Here is an 18162-nt window from a genome sequence, read left to right as displayed (position 1 = left end):
ATCATCAGTTTCTTTTCTAAGGGGTCACATACATTCTATGTAATAATCCAGTTGAAAATTTTCCTAGCAAACAACTAGAAACTGATCTGAGATCCTCGAATTTGTCTTCCCCCCCCTTTTTAATATTTACCTATCTGCAGTTATCTGACACTTCTCTTATAATTATGATTTCTCCATGAATACTCAAGGTAGTTCCGCAAACAGCCCCTTCCTACTGTATCATATGTACAGCTCAAACAGAAAAGAAAAAAGTGCCAAAGTCAAATTTTCTTAAGTAATTTTCAATTTACCCATTCAGTCATCTATCCTCTTAAGAAACATGTGCAGGGCACCGCCTGGGTGGCTCAGTTGGTTAAGTGACTGCCTTTGGCTCAGGTCATGATCCTGGAGTCCCGGGATCGAGTCCCACATCGGGCTCCCTGCTCAGCGGGGAGTCTGCTTCTCCCTCTGACCCTCCCCCCTCTCATGCTCTCTCTCTCTCTCTCAAATAAATAAATAATCTTAAAAAAAAGAAAAGAAACGTGCAGATTTCTGGAAAGAGCGTGCTATATAGCATTGGAAAGAAATAAAACACAGTGTTCTTGCCTAGGATTGGAGAAGTGGAGGGTGGAAAGAGTGTGTGGTAGATAATATATATCTACAACAGGAAACAACTAGCAAACTGAAACAAGTTCATTACAATATCACATTTCCAACTGGGACGCCAAGTGCTTAGAGAACCTCTACTCACTTGGTCAATAAAATTTTACTAAGCATAGAGTAATTAACATAAACTAAGGGAGAGATTGGTTAGTGTAAATTGAAGTTATTATAGAAATTTTTGTTTGAACAGCAATCTTCAATGTGGGGTCCTCATACCCCTAGGGGAACATGAATATTTTCCAAGAGGAGCCAAGTTCTAGGGTGACCAATTGTCCCAGTTTATCCAGAACTGTCTTGGTTTTAGCACTAAAAGTCTCACATCCTAGGAAGTCCCTCAGTCCCTAAGGCTGGATCACAACTTACCTATTTCCTCCTCTCTAAAACGGATGTGCCCGAGATTTTGCCTGGTTTTCCTTTCCCACCACCCACCTTTTCATCAAGTGCCAGTCTCTCACTTTATATAAGCCGTGACTCCTATTCATTCCTGAATTTATTATGACTTGCCTGGACTCGATAAACCTCCAGGGTACCTGAAAAAAAAAGACAATTAGAAATATATTTTTTAAGAGTTTTATTTATTTGAAAGAGAGAGAGCTCAAGCGGGGGTGGGGGTGGGGGGGAGAGGCAGAGGGAGAAGCAGGCTCCCCGTGGAGCAGGGAGCCCTACACAGGGCTCGATCCCAGGACCCTGGGATCATGACCTGAGCCAAAGGCGGACAGTTAACGGACTGAGCCACCCAGGCACCAGGACATTTAGAAATATTGATATGGGCACAGCCTCCTTTAATATAGGCATCATAGCTCCTTGGAAGGGCATCTCATCTTTCAGTCACATATTGTGATGGTTAATTTTATGTGTTAATTTGACTGGGCCATGGGGTGCCCATATATTTAGTTAAACATTATTTCGAGTGTGTCTGTGAGGGTGTTTCTGGATGAGATTAATGTTTGAATTGGTAAACTGAGTGAAGCAACTTGCCTCCCTATTGTGGGTGAGCCTCATCCAATCATTGAAGGTCTGAATAGAACAACAAAGGCAGAGTAAGGGGGAATTCACTCTCGCTGCCTGGTTATCTTCAAGCTGGGCCATCAGTTTTCTCTTGCCTTTGGACTCAGATTTGGACTGGAACTGACACCATCAGCTCTCCTGGTTCTCAGGCCTTTGGACTTGGGCCGGAACTATGCCATTAGCTCTCCTGGTATCTAGCTTGCTGACTGCAGACCTTCGGACTTCTCAGCCTCCATAGATACATGAGCGAATTTCTTATAATAAATCTCTTATCTGTCTATCTGTCTATCGCTATACATAAATATACACAACTGTATGTCAATAAGAATAGATGACTTAAATGAAACAGATACTTTTTTGGAAAGACACCAATAGAATATATCTGTAACTATCATTTATCTGTCTAGATATAGATACCAGTCAAAGGAAGAACATGCTTAGGTATAAGTGATAGTTGCGTAACCGGTGAGTAAACTAGAAAACAGTGAATTGCACACTTTAAATGGGTGGAATTTATGGTGTGTGAGTTATACTCACTAAAGCTGCTGAGAAAATAGTTATTAAAACACAGAAGTATATCCCAAGGGCGGAAATGGTATAGAGCATGAGCCACTGCTCAGAAAGCAAAAGAAAACAGGGCTTTGAAGAGAAAGCCCAGCTGAGAGAGGCCGTAGGGTTGGAGAGAACCCCAGATGTAGGAGGCAGTGGGAACTGGGAAATATTATGGGCAGAGAGGAGGGGGGAGGTAGGTCCTGACGTGGAGACCGAGTGCCCCCAAAGAATTTTGTCTGCTTTAGTTTTGTCAAGGGCCAGCCTTTGGATGATCTCTGAAGGAAGGTCCTAGAGCCTTGAGGAGGAGAATGTATTATGTCAGCACCTGACCTTTGTGACATAGGCACGAGATGCCAGGCAGAACTGCCCCCCAAGGAATGGGGCTCATAGCTCCCTAGGGGGGCGGCAACGCCGCCCCTTAGACAAAGTTCAGTCTCCCAGAAGTTTTCACCAGCTGGCCCCACGGCTGCTGGTGGTGCTGCTCCCACTGCTGGGCGTGCTGAGGGCCCGGCCGAGCCAGAGGACATCAGCATCAGGGGTGACAAGGAGTCAGGGAAACCGGATGGGCAGGAAACCAGGATGCTTGCAGAATCCCTGACTCAGGTTTAGGGGAGCAAAAATCTGTAACAGAAGACCTCCTCCTGGCTGGAGGACCACCGAGGGCAAGGTTCGGACAGAAATCTGGGTCAGAGTGAGTTTAGGGTGACAGATGCTGGGGACAGAGGGGGTGTAGCTACCATTTTGTGACTGTCCCTCTCTCTCCCAGGTTCCTCACTGCTGAAGTGCCTTGTGAAACACAGCTCACAGCTCAGAGGAACCCTCATTGGTAAGAGCTCACAGCACCAGAACACCACAATTTCTCATCCCACCTCAGCGGCCATCCTCAAGCCCCCTTCTCCACCTCCGTTCTAACCCCCCCCCCCCCCCACCATTCTTCTCCTCATCTCTCACCTCCCCTGGAGCATTTTGCCAGCTCTTCTGACCCCAAAGGTGCAAGGATTTAGGGTCTTGGTAAATCAGTCTTCAGAGCCAGAAGTGGACCAATTCTCCCAATATCTTAGATTCTGTTTCTTTCTCTACAGGTCCCATGGGCTGTGTCTTCCTCCCTAGTGCACCCAGATGACTGATGCTGTCCTTCAGCTCCCAAGAGGCAGCTCTGATTCTCCATCCTTATACATCCCTCATCAATGGCTGACTGCAAAGTGAGAGGCCAAGTTTAGACCCAAGCTCCCACCCAAACACTCAGAGAGCCTAGTGCTACAGGGCTGGGGGTCTCCTTGTCCTGCCACCAACAGCTACACCAACCCTGGGCTGGAGCCACACTTGCGCACAGAAGGCCCTGATTTCTCAGGCAGGTCTGGCCTCTGAGATACTGGTCCTGATTCTGCCAGGTCTCTCGTCTCTGGTCTTGAGGCCGCAGCCCCTTCTGATTCAAGGCGATGTTGCCTCAAAACAAGGACCAGGTGCTGCTACAGAACGCAGCGCCCCCTGGGCACCCCTCTCTGGGCCCCTCTCAACTTGTGCACTCCCCACCCAGCAACCTACAGCCTCTGCCTCCCCCGCGACCACCCCCTCTCTTCCACTCCCCTTGCTCCCCTCCACCAGGGTCGCACTCTCCAGGCTCCCATTTCTACTCTTCTGACTCAAATTCTGACTTTATCCTACACCCTTACTCTTCCTCTCTCCCAAGTTCCCCCAGTTTCTTTCATCAGAATTACCTCTCTCTTTCCTGCCCCCCGTCTTCCTCGCCCTCCCACCAGCTACACTCCTCCCCTACTCACACGCATTCCTCCTCTCCCTCTCAGCTACAGAACACCTCTCTCCCCCACTCTCATTGCCAGTCTCCTTCCCCCACAGGAGACCGCCCTAGCTCCACCGTCACTTCCCCGACCCTCAGCCTACCTTCTGGTGGGGTCCACTCAAACAGACAGACATCGCCTTGGCATCAGTACGGGGACACCAGCTCCCCTGGGGCGGTGGGGGAATGCGTGGCAAGCGAGAGGGACCCTGCAGAGTTCAGGGACCCAGGAGCCCTGGCCCATGCCCTGGTGGCCCATCTGGGGCACCGGCGCATTGCACACGACCTGCGGCTCCTGCTTTTGCAGCGCCTGTGGCTAGGGAGAACTGGCCAGGCCCCAGTTGTAGAATATCCCATTTGCCTGGTGTGCCTCAAGCCGCGCAGCCCCTCTTGCCCCATCCCCAGGTACAGGACTGGACCCCGGCTGCTTGCCTTCCCCCAGCTACTGCCCTGTGCACAGGGCCAGGAATCCGGACCACTCCGCATAGGCATTGGTTTTGGCCTCCGCCTGCCTCGGGGCCAGGCCAGGGCCTTGCATCTCTTGCCAGAAAGAAGGCCAGAGGAAGCAGGGCCTCAGGGCAAGGCTGCTCGGGCCCATGGATATCAAACCCGAGCATCCCAGTCTCCAGCAGCTCAAGCAGCAGGGGCTCAGGCGCGGGCCCATCCAGCCCGGGGCACATCCTCCGAGGCCATGAGTCTCAGATCTACAGGCCTTCAGTCACCAAACTCTATGCGCTTTTCAGGGCCTCTACCTCAGGCACCCAAACAAGCCACTGTCTCCCTGAAACCCAGGCCCTTCTCTGTGTCCATGGGGCCTGCCTCTCCAGAGCCCATTCTCCAAAAGTCACCACCCTAGTTCCAGAGCCGAGGAGGCTCTCTGGAGCACCTCCTCCGAACCCCGCTGCCCCCACCAGGCCCCAGATCTTAGGGAGTCCCCGAGACACCCTGAAGGGCTGGCTGGCAGGAGGTCAGGTGTGTTCTCCAGCCTTGAACCCTGGGAGCCCCTTATGGAGTCTGCTCTCTCCTGGCTGAAGAGGATGAAGGGCACCTTAGACCCCATTCAGCCTGTAGTGTATCAATAAAGCCCGACCCTGCAAAACTTGTGTCTGATGTGGAAATGTTGGGGTTTGGAGTGAACAGTCAAGAAAGAAGCCTTGAGACGCCTTTGGTGCAAAAAAGTGGTTTTATTAAAGCACGTGGATAGGACCCGTGGGCAGAAGGAGCTGCACTGGGGTTGTGAGGAATGGCTGATTATATACTTTCAAGTTGGGAGGGGGTTAGGGATAGCCTAAGTCTCTAAGGAATTTTGGAAGCAAGGTTTCCAGGACCTTGAGGGGGCTAGCTATTGTTAGGAAAAGGTCATTTATTACTGTCTAATAAAATGTTAGTCATGAGACCCTTCAGATGTTTATCAGTGGGCCATATGCTTGGAGGATGATCGCTACCATATATCTTGGGGTTAGAGATAAAGGAAGTTTTCAAAGGAATTTTTATTTGTTAAAGGACACGTCCAGGATCCTGCACAGTTGGGATAATGTTAAGCTAAGGTTGCCTTTTGCCTCTAGCAAAGTATTAACATTGAGGCAGTGGAGTTTCTAGGGGAAGGTCACCCCCCACTCCCCTGTCTCAAGGACTTGTCAATGGGCTGTTAAGTTACAAAGAAATCTAATTTTTTCTTTTGCCTTCGTTTCCCACATTGATGGAGGGTAGTCGGAAGGCAGGCAGGCAGGGGTAAGTGCTCCCCCTCCCCGTCCGTCCTAAGAGGAAACCACCCTTAAAAGGAAAAAGCCCCCATCCTGTTATTCTAGGCTTTACTCAGTGTCCCAGCTTTAAGTCTTTCAACTGGGAGGATTTACAACTTCAGAAAGGAAGGGAATGGCCTTGGGTGTCCTAACCCAGGCCCCGGGGGAGGGAGGGGCAGGTCAACAGCCAGTGGGATATTTAAGCTAAGAGCTTGATCTAGTGGCCTGTGGCCGACCAGCGTGCCTTAAGGCAGTGGCAGCCCCGCCCTCTTGATCCCTGAGGCTACTATGAAACACCACCCTGGAAGAAGCCCTCCACCCTTTCCCACCTGAACAATTACCTGATAGGTAGATGAGCGTGTGGACAAAAAACCTGATTGGGTGACAGTCCCATGGAGGGTTAATCAGATTAAAACAGCCCCACCAAATCACCCATAAAAACCCCTAGATTTAACCACCACATTGGCAACCCTCTCGGGTCCCCTCCCTCTGTCGGAGCTCTGTGCTGTCGCTCAATAAACTTTGCTTTGCTACCCACCACTCTTCGTCTGGTCTACCTTTTCATTCTTCGAAGTGGCATGACACAGTGGGTAGCTGAACCTACTGGGGACCACAACTAAACAAGGGGAGGCGGAGAGTCAAACAGGGTGACCAGGAGAGTAGGTGCCATGTATCTGAGGAGGGCATGGAGTCCATAAGGCCTGAGCACCTGAGATGTGCAGACAGTTCTGCGGGGCCCTTTACACATTTAATTCAATGTGGTGGGACAGACAACAGCATTCCCAAAGATGAAGCCACTGGGCTCCTTCCTGAGTGCACCTTAGGTTAACAAGAATGCTTACTTAGGCAGCCAGGGAAGCAGCAAGAGGTGTCTCCTTGAAGGGACGGACATTCCTAGGGTTCACTTGCAGAGAAACATGAAGAGTCTCACGTTGAAGATCGGAAACCCAAGGGACCCCCTCAGGAAGATGGAAATGCCAGGCAAAAAAGAGACCTGCCCTGCCTGGGAGCCAAGTTGCCTCCCTCTGAGGGTGTCAGCAGGGAGCAGCCCCCTCCCAAACGCTTGAATGCTGTCGTGTGCAGAGCCACAAGAATGGCCAACTCTCAAATCTGCCAGCCACAGGGGATAGGTGCTTGGCTAAGGTAAATTGCGGTTTCCTTAAACCAGGCAGTGGTGGATTGAGGATTTGAAGCCAGTTTTATTTTAAAGCCCACTCTGCCTCCATTAAAAGGCAAAAGACACAGTTCATGTTCCCAAATGCTGAATTTCCAAGGTGTGTGACCTGCAACAAATCACTCCGTCTCTGAGATAAAAGGTAAGGACTGAGCTTCTGTATCACTCCTGAAATGGGGACAGCCGTAACCAAGGATGTTTTTTTAAGTCATCTCTACATCCAACGTGGAGCTCAAAGCTCAAATTTATAATCCTATGATCAAGTCACATGCTCTACCAAATGAGCAAGCCAAGAGCCGCCACAGATTTATTAAAGGTTTGCTAACATCCCTTAACTTTTAGGGATCACCAAGCCGAGCCCCTGGAAGAGGAGCAAGCCTCGCGACCCTGCACAAACATGGCGGAGGCTGACGTCACAAGGGGGACGGAATCCTGAGGGGGTTGTTGGGGCACCGGCCCGCTAGTGCTGACGCGTATTGGCGGTCCTGCGCCTGCGCAAGGGGAGCAGCGGGCTAGGTGCGCGTGCGCACTGCGCGACACGCAGACCCGGTTAAAGACGGGCGGTGGAGATCCGGGTCACTGAGTGTCGTTTTGGCAAATCGCTGGGTTAGAGTTTTGGCAGCTCGGAGGTTGTGACAGAGGAGTCGGGAATCTTCCTGGCGGCCACAGGACCAAGTTAAATAGCGACCGGGACAGGGGTCAAAAGCCGGCGCGGCATGTCCCGGGTGCCGCGGTACGTACAGTGAAGCGCGCCGCGAGCAGAATGGGCCGGCGACGGGCGCCAGAGCTGTACCGGGCCCCGTTCCCGTTGTATGCGCTTCAGGTCGACCCCAGCACGGGGCTGCTCATCGCTGCAGGCGGAGGAGGCGCTGCCAAGACGGGCATAAAGAATGGCGTGGTGAGAGCTCAGGGCCACTGGGGCCGGGTCACGCCAGGGGTGATGGTGGTAGGGGATCTTGGGGATGGTCGCACCTCAAGCTTCAGACCTTACCTCTCCCCGGTGGGAAGTCTAGGCTTTTCGGGCGCCCCAGCGCGAATTTCAGCTAAGAACTTACTCACCAGCAACTCCTAAGGTAGAGTAAAAATACACAGCGCCGCTTAGGCAGGAACTTAGGCTTCAACTCGACCTCAAGAGCAGCTCCAGGGGTCTTAATCCTGGACTTTTCTGGGGGCGCCGCAAAGACTTGTCCCACTGCTCTCCAGCAGCGGCAGGAATGCTGCATTTGGCCTTTAGGCTAGGTTTCTTCACTCCTCTGAGGGTCACCCTGTTATTTTGTGAACTGGAAGTATTAATCCTAACCCTCCTTCCTGTACAGATTTGTGCGGTTTGAAAGAAAGAAACCAAGAAAGGGAAAGAAGCAAGCAGGCTGGAAAAAGCCTTTTAAAGTAGAAAGTGCAGTAATCAAAGGGGTATGGCTTTAGACTATAGGATCTAAGTTTGCCCTTGAGGTGCACTCTGGGCACCCCTGAACCTTGCTCATCCTGGTTCTCTCTTCCACAGCACTTTCTACAGCTAGAGCAGATTAATGGGCGCCTGAGTGCCTCTTTGCTACACTCCCATGACACAGAGACACGGGCTACCATGAACTTGGCACTGGCTGGTAACATCCTTGCCGCAGGGCAGGATGCCCACTGTCAGCTCCTGCGCTTCCAGACCCATCAGCAGAAGGGCAAAACCAAGGCAGAGAAGGCAGGTGAGAAGCTCCCTCTTTCGCTTTGGGGAAAGGGTTAAATGAGTAAGATCACTTATTTTGGTTTCTAAAAGAAGTGGGGCTGGAAGTGTGGGTTGTGGTAGCAGGGAAGAAGCCAGATGTTCACTACTAGGGAGGAGACCAGTGCTACTTACTATAGAAGCTGGAACCTGGCAGGCTGTTTGTATTGCAGGTTGCAAGGAGCAGGGGCCTCGACAGAGGAAGGGGGCAGCCCCAGTAGAGAAGAAGTCTGGAGCTGAAACCCACCAGGGGGGGATAGAACTCAGTGTAGAGAATTTGCAAGCGGTGCAGACAGACTTCAGCCCTGATCCGTTTCAGAAAGTTGTATGCTTCAACCATGATAACACCCTGCTTGCCACTGGAGGGACGGATGGCTACGTTCGTATCTGGAAGGTATGATTTTGGGGATTAGGGGATCAGTGTCGATAGCAACAAGGCCAGAATTGTGAGAAATCGAACCTCGGTTCTGGGAGACTTGTGAGTGAAGCCTGCACTGAGTGGCAGAGACGGGTGGGGATCATGGCGCCTTGCCAGTTACCTGGGGTAACCATGCTGGTGGTTTGGCTGCAGGTACCCAGCCTAGAGAAAGTTCTGGAGTTCAGAGCCCACGAAGGAGAGATTGAGGACCTGGCTTTGGGGCCTAATGGCAAGGTGAGGAAGTGAGAGGGTGGAGAAAGTAGGTGATGATGATGCTTGTCCAGTAGGTGGATCCCCTAACTGTCCATCCTTGGAATCTTGATTCCTGACTAGTTGGTAACTGTGGGCTGGGACCTTAAGGCCTCCGTGTGGCAGAAGGATCAGCTGGTGACACAGCTGCACTGGCAAGAGAACGGACCCACCTTTTCTAACACGCCTTACCGCTACCAGGCCTGCAGGTGTGAGACCCCAGAGGGTAGCTAAAAGAGGCCCAGCCTAGATTTGGTGGGGAGGGGGGAAGCTGGGGAGGGTTGCAACCTTGGTGGGTATTACCCCAGGCCTGACCAGGGTACAGGAGGGCACAAGCCTCTGAGAAGGGCTAGGCAGGCCCCGGGAGCTGAACAGCCTCTCCGCCTGCCCCCCCCCCCCCCCAGGTTTGGGCAGGTTCCAGACCAACCTACCAGGCTGCGACTCTTCACAGTGCAGATTCCCCACAAGCGTCTGCGCCAGCCCCCACCCTGCTACCTCACAGCCTGGGATGGCTCCACCTTCCTGCCCCTTCGGACCAAGTCCTGTGGCCATGAAGTCATCTCCTGCCTTAGTGTCAGGTGTGAGACAGTGGTGGCTTGACTGGTTGCGGGGTGCCTGGGGGAACTTGGGAAGGTGTCCAGTCTGAGGCTCTGAAGACCACTGTTAGTGAATTTTGCTGCACAGGCCTCCAGAACAGTGTACACTTTGTTTGTTGCAGTGAGTCGGGTACCTTCCTAGGCCTGGGCACAGTCACCGGCTCTGTCGCCATCTACATAGCTTTCTCTCTCCAGGTAAGGCGTAGAGGTGGGCACAGCCCTGGGGGCTCTTGAGGGGGAGAATCTAGACCTGCTTCAATCTAAGTGTGCGGGAAGGAGTCTGGCCCAGCCCATAGAGGGAAGGCCATCTGGGGACAAGGGAGCATGTTTTCCAGAAGGAATGTTTCCAACTAGGCCTTGCCTCACTAGTTCTTCTGTCTCCAGCGCCTCTACTATGTGAAGGAGGCTCATGGCATTGTCGTGACGGATGTGGCCTTTCTACCTGAGAAGGGTCGTGGTCCAGAGCTCCTCGGGTTCCATGAAACTGCCCTGTTCTCTGTGGCTGTGGACAGTCGTTGCCAGCTGCACCTGCTGCCCTCGCGGAGTGAGTCATTGGGGTGGAGGGTACCTACCTCTAGCTATAGCAGAAACTTGCCCCCTGGAGAATGGGCTGCTTGTCTGTAGCCATCTGCCCCCCCTCTTAAACGGTTCTGTTCTTAGGGCTGTGAATCCCTTTGCCTGCTGACTTCTTTCCTTACTCTCGTGCAGGGAGTGTTCCTGTCTGGTTGTTGCTCCTGCTCTGTGTCGGGCTTATTGTTATGACCATCGTGCTGCTCCAGGGTGTCTTCCCAGGTTTTCTTTAGCCTTCATGCTCCTGGGGAATCGAGTGTGGACACTGCCATCTTATATACCAGAGTGGAGGCCTGCACCCCGTTGCTCACCCCACCTGGGTCCACAGTGGGGTTGCTTCTGATGAGACTGATGGGCACTGCCTGCCCCGCCCAGTGAAAGCTTGGCTATGGCCCTGTGTGACTCTGAGTCCTGGGAACCCTTCATCATCTGTGGATCCACCCAGGACAGTGGTACCTGCAGCCCAGGCCACTCCACCTGCATCTTTCCCTCTGCCTAACAGAGGCTCCAGAGTTGAGCGTGTCCTCTCTCCAGAAATATGTGAGGATGCCCAAGAACCTGAAGGTACTGCTGTCCATGAGTTGCTCTTCACATGAGCCCCTGGTGTTTGCTGGGGCAGGCCCTGGCCTGGGACTTGCAGTTAGGGAAGGAAGGGGCAAAAGGAAGACTCAAGCTGTTGTCTCTGGGTCCAGCTGGTAGCTCCAAGCCAGCTCGGCTACAGACACAGTAAGTTCCTGGATGGTCTACCCTAACCTTGAGAAAAGGGAAAATGAACCTCAGCCCGTTCTTCGGGAAAAGTTGATATTTAATAAATAAGCGAAGACTGAATTAAGACCCTGGTGGTACTCCTGTCAGCTCTTGCCTCTCTTGGAAGGGGAAGAGACCGCTGAGGTTGAGCAGCTCCGCCGAGGGCTGGAAGACGGCTTTGGTGTACTGATGTAAGGGGCGGGTCATGTAGCAGTGCTGCCAGGGGAACAGCCCTTCCAGGAAGCCAATGTGGCCACCCCGGGCTGTGATGAGCAGTGCCACGTGGGCAGAGCATTGGGCAGCCTGTAGGGGAAGGGCTTGGGGAGGGTTGGAGAGGAGGTCAGAACCCAGGCCTTTCCTGAGAGCCCAGGTGCTCTCCACTTGCACCTCATGGCCCATTTTCCCTGGGGCCTCTAAAGCATCCAGATTCAGGCTGCTCATCATGGATTGGGGAAAAGGGGTCGTCAGCTGCATTGAGGCAGAGCACAGGGGTCTGGATGGCATCTACCTTGGTTCTTGGGCTTGCTGTTTGGTAGTAGGTAACACAGTCTTGATATCCAAAGGCCACAGTTGCGTAGCGCTCATCAAACTGGTGGATTGTGCGGGCCTGCCCGGGGTCGAGGGTGGGATAGGCTAAGATGAGGCTAGGGAGTAGAAGATAACTGAACAACTTTGGGCAGGGGGTCGTGGTTGAAAGACTATACCTGTAGCATGAAGTCTACGTTCCCAACCTTTTCCATCACCTTTCTGTTTCTGCAAAAGAGTTCATAGAGGTTTGCCTCTCCTGGACCTGACCCTGTCTGTCTCATGAGTGAGCAAACCCAGATAGAGAACTGACCTGAGCACTGGGAGAACCTGGTGTGTCCGCCATCCCTCCCTGTCTTCTGCCTCCTCCCACTTGCCAAGACCCTGCCGGTTCACAATGTGGCAGAGCTCAGCAGCGAGGCGCTGACTGAAGAGCAGTGAGTGGAGTGGGGTCCCCAGGAAGCGGGTGGTCTCAGAGGAATCCCAGCACGCAGATAGAGTCAGTGCCACCACCAGCCTCGAAGCCTGCCCTGTTCGTGCTGGGTGGTTCAGCACTAGTACCCTGATGGGCCAGGGGCCACGAAAGAAGGGTTTGCATTAGTGAGCGGGCACGGAGGAGAGGGCAAGAAGGCATGGAGGAGGGAACAAAGGAAGACTGGGCCTTTGGGTCAAGCCCAGGCAACTCTTACCCTCCAAGAGAGATGCCCACGGCCAGCAGTGGAGCTTGGGAGTAGCGGTGCTTTGTGTGGTTCACGACTGTCTCCAGATCTTCAGTATTGTTGGCAGAAAAGGCCCTGTGGGTCTGAGGCAAACCAGATCATTGGGGAGGGAGGGAGGCCCTGGCCTGAAGGCGGAAAGGTGGAAGGGGCGTGGAAGGAGGATAGGTAAGGTAGAGCCCCAGGGTCAAGGATCTCTTAAGGGAGTGGGGGGAAGGGCTACAATGAGGAAGGAGGGTCCTCACGAGCAGTTCTTCCCCACGGCAGCCCCGGTTATTAAATACAACAGCTCTGTGGCACACATAGGTACATCTCAGCCAGACCCTCCCTAGAAGCCCCACTCCTCTCTGGTAGCCTTCAGAAACACCCCAGTCAGAAGGTGCCCTTCATATAGTGCCTTCTCCCCAGAGGTATCAGGGTCTTCAGTGACCTCCCTATTACAAGTTCTCAGACACCACCCACTTCTCTGGACTTGGCCCATCCTTACCTATAACCATCCCTCAGAGCTTGGTTGGCCAGTTGGAAGATATAGGAGTCCTGGCTACTGCCTGTGATACCAGGAAGCAGTAATACAATGGGCTGGGTAGTAGGGTCAGGGTACTGACTGCTGCTGTGCCGGCCGGCCCAGTCTAGCAGAAACGCTTCCATCTGGGGTGTGGAGGACTTCACTGTGGTTCAGGAGAAAAGGGTACACAAAGATACTATTAGGAATTCCATGTACTTCAAAAGGTTTACCTCTCTTGATCAACAAACAACTCCCAAACCTTCCCATTGGCATCATTTGAGGGCATACACTTTGCAAGACATTAAGATCCTTACAAGGTGTGGGGCACCTGGTTGGCTCAGTCAGTTAAGCATCTGCCTTCGGCTCAGGTGATGATCCCAGGGTCCTGGGATGGAGTTGGGTTCCTTGCTCAGCAGGGAGCCTGCTCCTCCCTCTGCCCCCGGCCCTGCTCATGCTCTCTCTCTCTCATATGCTCTCTTTCAAATAAAATCTTAAAAAAAAAAAGACCATAACAAGGTGTAATGGGACATAAATGATTAAATACTACCTCATGGTTGAGCAATTAAATAGCCCTTCCAGGGCGCCTGGGTGGCTCAGTTGGTTAAGCGACTGCCTTCGGCTCAGGTCATGATCCTGGAGTCCCGGCTTCAAGTGCCACATCGGGCTCCCTGCTCAGCAGGGAGTCTGCTGCTCCCTCTGACTCTCCTCCCTCTCATGCTCTCTGTCTCTCATTCTCTTTCTCTCAAATAAATAAAATCTTTAAAAAAAATTAAAAAAAAAATAGCCCTTCCATATAGCCACTCATTGTTACCCCCAACACACCGGGGTAGATGGGGCAAAGATTACCTTCAGTTTAAAGAAGGAAGACAGGATTCCCCGGTAGTTGCAGCCTCATGTTTACTCCTCTGTCCCTTCTTACCTCCAGTAAGGGACTGGAGGCTGAGACTGCAGTAAGACTCGGAAGATGGTTTGTAGCTGTCCCTCAAAACACCATAGCGTAGGGTAGAAAGTCTCCAGAGTGACTGGACAGTGTTGCTCCAGGAAGGCCAGAAACCAGGACCCAGTCACCAGTTGAGGCCTCTGCAACTACAACACAGTCTGCCTCACCCCCTGGTGTTTGCAAGGCCAGTGAGGCACCCGACACCAGCGTGACCCCTCTCCAGAGGCCAGCCTCAGGCGGTGAGAAATCTAGCACACCTCGGCCCAGAACGGCCAAGTCACTTCTGTGAACGTAGTCCAGCCGGAGCCCTCAAGAACTCCAGTCCTGGAGTGCCACCTCCCCGGCCTGACTGAACTGACTCAGTGCCAGGGCTGGGAGCTGCTGCAGCTGACCGAGTGCTGACTCTCCCGCTCAGCCTATCTGTGCCCTAGCCCCAGTTTGGAGAGAGTAGGTAATATACATTGCCCAACTGACTCCTTGTGGAAAGGGTTGGCATCCCCGTCAGAGGCTGAAGAAGTACAGCACCATTCAGTCTGTGACTTTTGCTCTGCAGTTGAATTACCCACACTGGCATCTTCCTAAGACTAGCTCTGGCCAGGCTGGCTCCTGGCTTTAGCACCCCATTGCCACATACTCGCATTCCCTACAGCGTGTGCTCACAGCTGAAGGGCTTCGACCACAGCACCTCATTTTCTTAGTCATGGGGCTTGCTGTTAGAGCATACTCCAAAGGAGGAATAGTCCCGATGGGAACAGATTTTTCTCTTCTTTTATGCCAGCCAGAAGGAAGGTATAACAGAGAGTGGCAGGGACAGACAGGTCAGTGGGGGAGTTGGCCCTGACTTTCAACGCCTCTGCTGGTTCTTCTGGTTGCACATCAAGTGAGTGAGAGGGCCTAGCCACATGGCTTATGAAAGAGGGGTGTGCTGTAGAAAGCCAAAAGGCCTCAGGCTCAAGAAATAGAAATTGCATTTCTGGTACGAGCCCTAAGGAACCTGATGATCAGATTTGTAGGTCTTCTGCAGGCTCAGTACTCACAAAAGGCTAGGCAAATTATGAACTAGAGAGGCCAAGTTGTTCGTGCCACTGTCTCGAGATGTGACTTGTACCCTGCTCCTTAAGCCCTGGAATAATGATGCTTGTGATTCATTGTGTGCTATGTGCAGGTACTAGGCTAAGCCCAACCTTAGGGGCTAGGATATTTGTAAGTGAAGAAACTATGGCTCAGATGAAGTTTCCCCAAAGTCACACAGCAAGCAAGAGGCAAAGTGTAATTCGCAATTGTGCTACTACCAATACTAGTAGGTAAAACTTGTTGAGTGCACATGTTTCAGGCATTGTGCTAAGCACTTTACATGATTATATCCTGTGATTTTCACAACAGTTCTTTGGCATAGATCCTGTGATTCCCCTATGGGAACAGGTTTGAATGTTGAATAAATTATCTTGCCAAAGACAGCTAGAGGTGGAGCTGGGATTCAAACCCAGGTCTGACTCTAGAGCTCATGCTCTTAGTCACTGTACTCTATTACCTCCTCATTGCCAGGATTTTGAGTTACTAATTTTTGGAATCTTTGATCAAATAGCTCAGTGTAGAACAGATTAGGTCACAGGTTAATTTCATTTTAGCTCTAGTGAAGAGTTTCTTGACTCATTTCTTGAGAATTAATTAGTAATATGCCATTGGTCTCTGTGGATGAATCGATACTAGTTCATTAACATGCTGGACAATCCAAACTCCTCAGGACTTCCAGAATGCACTTCCTGCATTTTAAGCAGTATTTGGAAGTCAAGGAAGGGTTTGGAATATAAAGAGGCAGAGGTCTCTGACTTCGTGGCTGGTTGCAAGCAAAGGAAAATGGTGAGTTAAGTAGAGCTCTGGTCTGAAATGACTGACTTTTGAAATTAGGCTTGGAAGGTAAGATTTATAGGGTACTGTGGGTTTGGATCTTTTATTAAGGCAGACAATACATGCGAATGTAAAAAGCTCTGAAAATAGAGAAAAGTCTAGGCAACATTTAAATTCCCTATAGATCTTTTTTTAAGGGCTTGAATCAATTGGTTTTATATTAGACTCCATTACCTAGAGCAGTTTAATGAAGATTTAAAAGACTTAGATTTTTCTGGGTATGTAAATTAATGTATTTTATCTAAATTTCAGTGAAAAATCTCTTCAGACTTTCCCACTGCACCATATATACATGGAGAGCCTAGAAGTTAAGGCAGAATGAACGACAGGGTTATCCATTAGTCCTGAGCTAGGCAGGGAACCTCCCCCAGCCTGTGAGAGAAGCAAGGGCCTACTAAGCTGATGGGGTGGGGGGAGTTAGCCAGAGCCACACAGGCCTCCAGTTCCTTTATTCGGTGAAGCTAGTGAGAAACTCAGCTAGACTGCCTTTTTAGAAGAGGAAAGCATCGGCCTGACACCTCGGGATGCCTTCTACCCCGCCCTTCCCCAAATGTCTGCCCACATCCTAGGGAGCAGCACCCCTCCGGTGCCTGAAAGGCCCAACTGGTACGGGGAGCCTACGGGATGCAGAGAATCTAGGCAGGCAAAGAACCGACTCTCCCTTAGGTGATCAGAGCAAAGCAGAACCCTGCTGCAGCACGCGGCAGGGCTGGTGGTGGGGTGGGGGCATCAAATTTCACCTGTTGCGGGAGGCCCAATCGTGCCACCTCCCACAAAGGGCTCGAGCCCCTGGCTGGAAGCTGCTCCTTAGGCCCGAGGATCCTAAACCCGCCGGCCAGAGCTCTGCACCCGCATCCACCAGGGGCACATATCTCCAGTAGTAAGCCCAAGTAGGGGGTGACGCCAAGACCTAAAAGCAGGGAGACGGGCTCTGTCCAGGTGCCATTCTGAGGGCTCTGGGAGGAGCTCGGCATCTTGGGTGTTTGGGTTCCGACCCCCAAGTTCTTGATCGGCTCCAGCGCCCGGTCCCGCCCGTTACCGGCCATCGGCCGGCCTGTGCAGGGACCGCGGCCGCGGCGGGGCGGGGCGGGGGTTCGGGCCCCGCCCACCTCCACAGGGCCCCGCGGCGGGCGTGGTGAGGGGCGGTGCCGGGACCTCGCCGGCCGCCGAGCTGAGCCGAGTCACCTGCTAATGGCCTCCCCGCCCCATCGCCCGGGTCGCGCGCCCGGGCGCCTCCTGCTCCCGCCTCGCGGTCACCGGTGGTGCCGCCCCTTGCGAGGACTAGCGGCCTCCCGCACCGCCGCCATCTTGGTGAGAGGTGCCTCCAGCGCCTTCTTCAAACCGTGCCCCGGCCGCTTGAGTTAGGCAGCCTGGTCACGGTCCCCAGTCATTGGCACACAGGACACAGCTACTCCTGTGGTGGCATCCTGTGACCTCCTCAATCAGGACACGGCCACTCACCTTGTGAAAACGCTCTGCAGTCCCACCGTGTTCAGCCATTCACAGTGGTCTTCCCAGACTGGACACAGACATTCACACTGTGACACCCCAGACTGTCACACAGGTTTCAGCTATTGAGTGCATGGCATTCCACATAGAGTCACACACACACACAGGTTACAGTCATTCACACAGTGTCACTCTGCACTGTCTCATCTAATCCCTGTCAAGTAAGCACGATGGAATGTACTCATCACCCACTTTGTATCAGGCACTAGGGATGCCCCGGGGATGCTGTTCCCTCTCATCACTGGAATGTGGAAACAAATACATAATCTAACAGAGCAGTGGTTCGCGACCTTGACTGAAGATTGGAATCATCTGGGAGTTTTAAAAAAACTACCAGCACCCAGGCCTCACCCCCTGCTATAGTTGGTCTGGAGAGGAGCCTAGGTGTCAATATAACTTAGATGTTCTCTGGAAGATTCAAATGTGTAGTCAGGGTTGAACCCCTGCCATAGGGCATGGGGCTGGGTAAGGGAAGTACAGCTGCAGTAGGAGCACTGAGGAGGGTGCCCAAACTCCACGGGTCAGATAAAGTGTACTCAGATGTTGAATGATGGTACACTTAAGGTGAAACCAAAAAACGAGTAGGAGTTTCCCAGGCAAAGGAGAGGTGGGGAGAGAACAGTTTCAGGAGCAGAAACAGCATAAGCAAAAGCCTAGATGTGAGAGACTTCTTAAAGGAACCAAAAGAAATCTGGTGTGTCTGGGGCATACGAGATGGTCAAGAATCAAGCTGTGAGCAGCTACACAAAGGATGTTAGAGTTTGGGGCAACTTCGGCTCAGGTTATGATCCCAGGATCCTGGGATCAAGTCCCGTGTCAGGCTCGGCGGGAAGCCTGCTTCTCCCTCTCCCA

General features: G+C 52.3%; 3 protein-coding genes across 5 annotated transcripts; 2 read left to right on the top strand and 1 right to left on the bottom strand.

Annotated features, from left to right (window-relative positions):
* The first annotated feature begins 2563 nt into the window (after positions 1-2563).
* PRR30 (proline rich 30) lies at positions 2564-5099 on the top strand. Of its 2 annotated transcripts, none has more exons than XM_025867592.2 (3): positions 2564-2869; positions 2969-3028; positions 3285-5099. In XM_025867592.2, the coding sequence occupies exon 3, from the start codon at positions 3642-3644 to the stop codon at positions 4854-4856; it is 1215 nt and encodes a 404-aa protein (XP_025723377.1). In that variant the 5' UTR covers positions 2564-2869; positions 2969-3028; positions 3285-3641; the 3' UTR covers positions 4857-5099. The 2 variants fall into 2 exon arrangements, with proteins under 2 accessions (XP_025723377.1, XP_025723378.1); XM_025867593.2 differs by having other exon boundaries at positions 2564-2893.
* Positions 5100-7429: 2330 nt separating this feature from the next.
* Positions 7430-11292, top strand: PREB (prolactin regulatory element binding). 2 transcript variants are annotated; one of them, XM_025867913.2, is made up of 9 exons: positions 7432-7814; positions 8418-8610; positions 8801-9021; positions 9199-9279; positions 9379-9503; positions 9699-9872; positions 10013-10085; positions 10275-10434; positions 10599-11292. In XM_025867913.2, the coding sequence occupies exons 1-9, from the start codon at positions 7680-7682 to the stop codon at positions 10691-10693; spliced, it is 1257 nt and encodes a 418-aa protein (XP_025723698.1). In that variant the 5' UTR covers positions 7432-7679; the 3' UTR covers positions 10694-11292. The 2 variants fall into 2 exon arrangements, with proteins under 2 accessions (XP_025723699.1, XP_025723698.1); XM_025867914.2 differs by lacking the exon at positions 10275-10434 and having other exon boundaries at positions 7430-7814.
* On the bottom strand, positions 11289-16775 carry ABHD1 (abhydrolase domain containing 1). Its single transcript, XM_073897937.1, is given in 10 exon segments — positions 11289-11529; positions 11654-11814; positions 11912-11960; positions 12121-12294; positions 12422-12534; positions 12694-12739; positions 12936-13088; positions 13090-13116; positions 13873-14039; positions 16467-16775. Coding segments are annotated over 10 exon segments (1440 nt in total).
* Between the last annotated feature and the right edge of the window lie 1387 nt (positions 16776-18162).

This window comes from Callorhinus ursinus, unplaced genomic scaffold (genome assembly GCF_003265705.2).
Source record: "Callorhinus ursinus isolate GAN/ISIS: 27379988/994484 unplaced genomic scaffold, GSC_fseal_2.0 scaffold10, whole genome shotgun sequence".
Lineage (NCBI taxonomy): Eukaryota > Metazoa > Chordata > Mammalia > Carnivora > Otariidae > Callorhinus > Callorhinus ursinus.
Note: the sequence above shows the minus strand (reverse complement) of the source record. Positions and strands in the feature narration are given on the sequence as shown.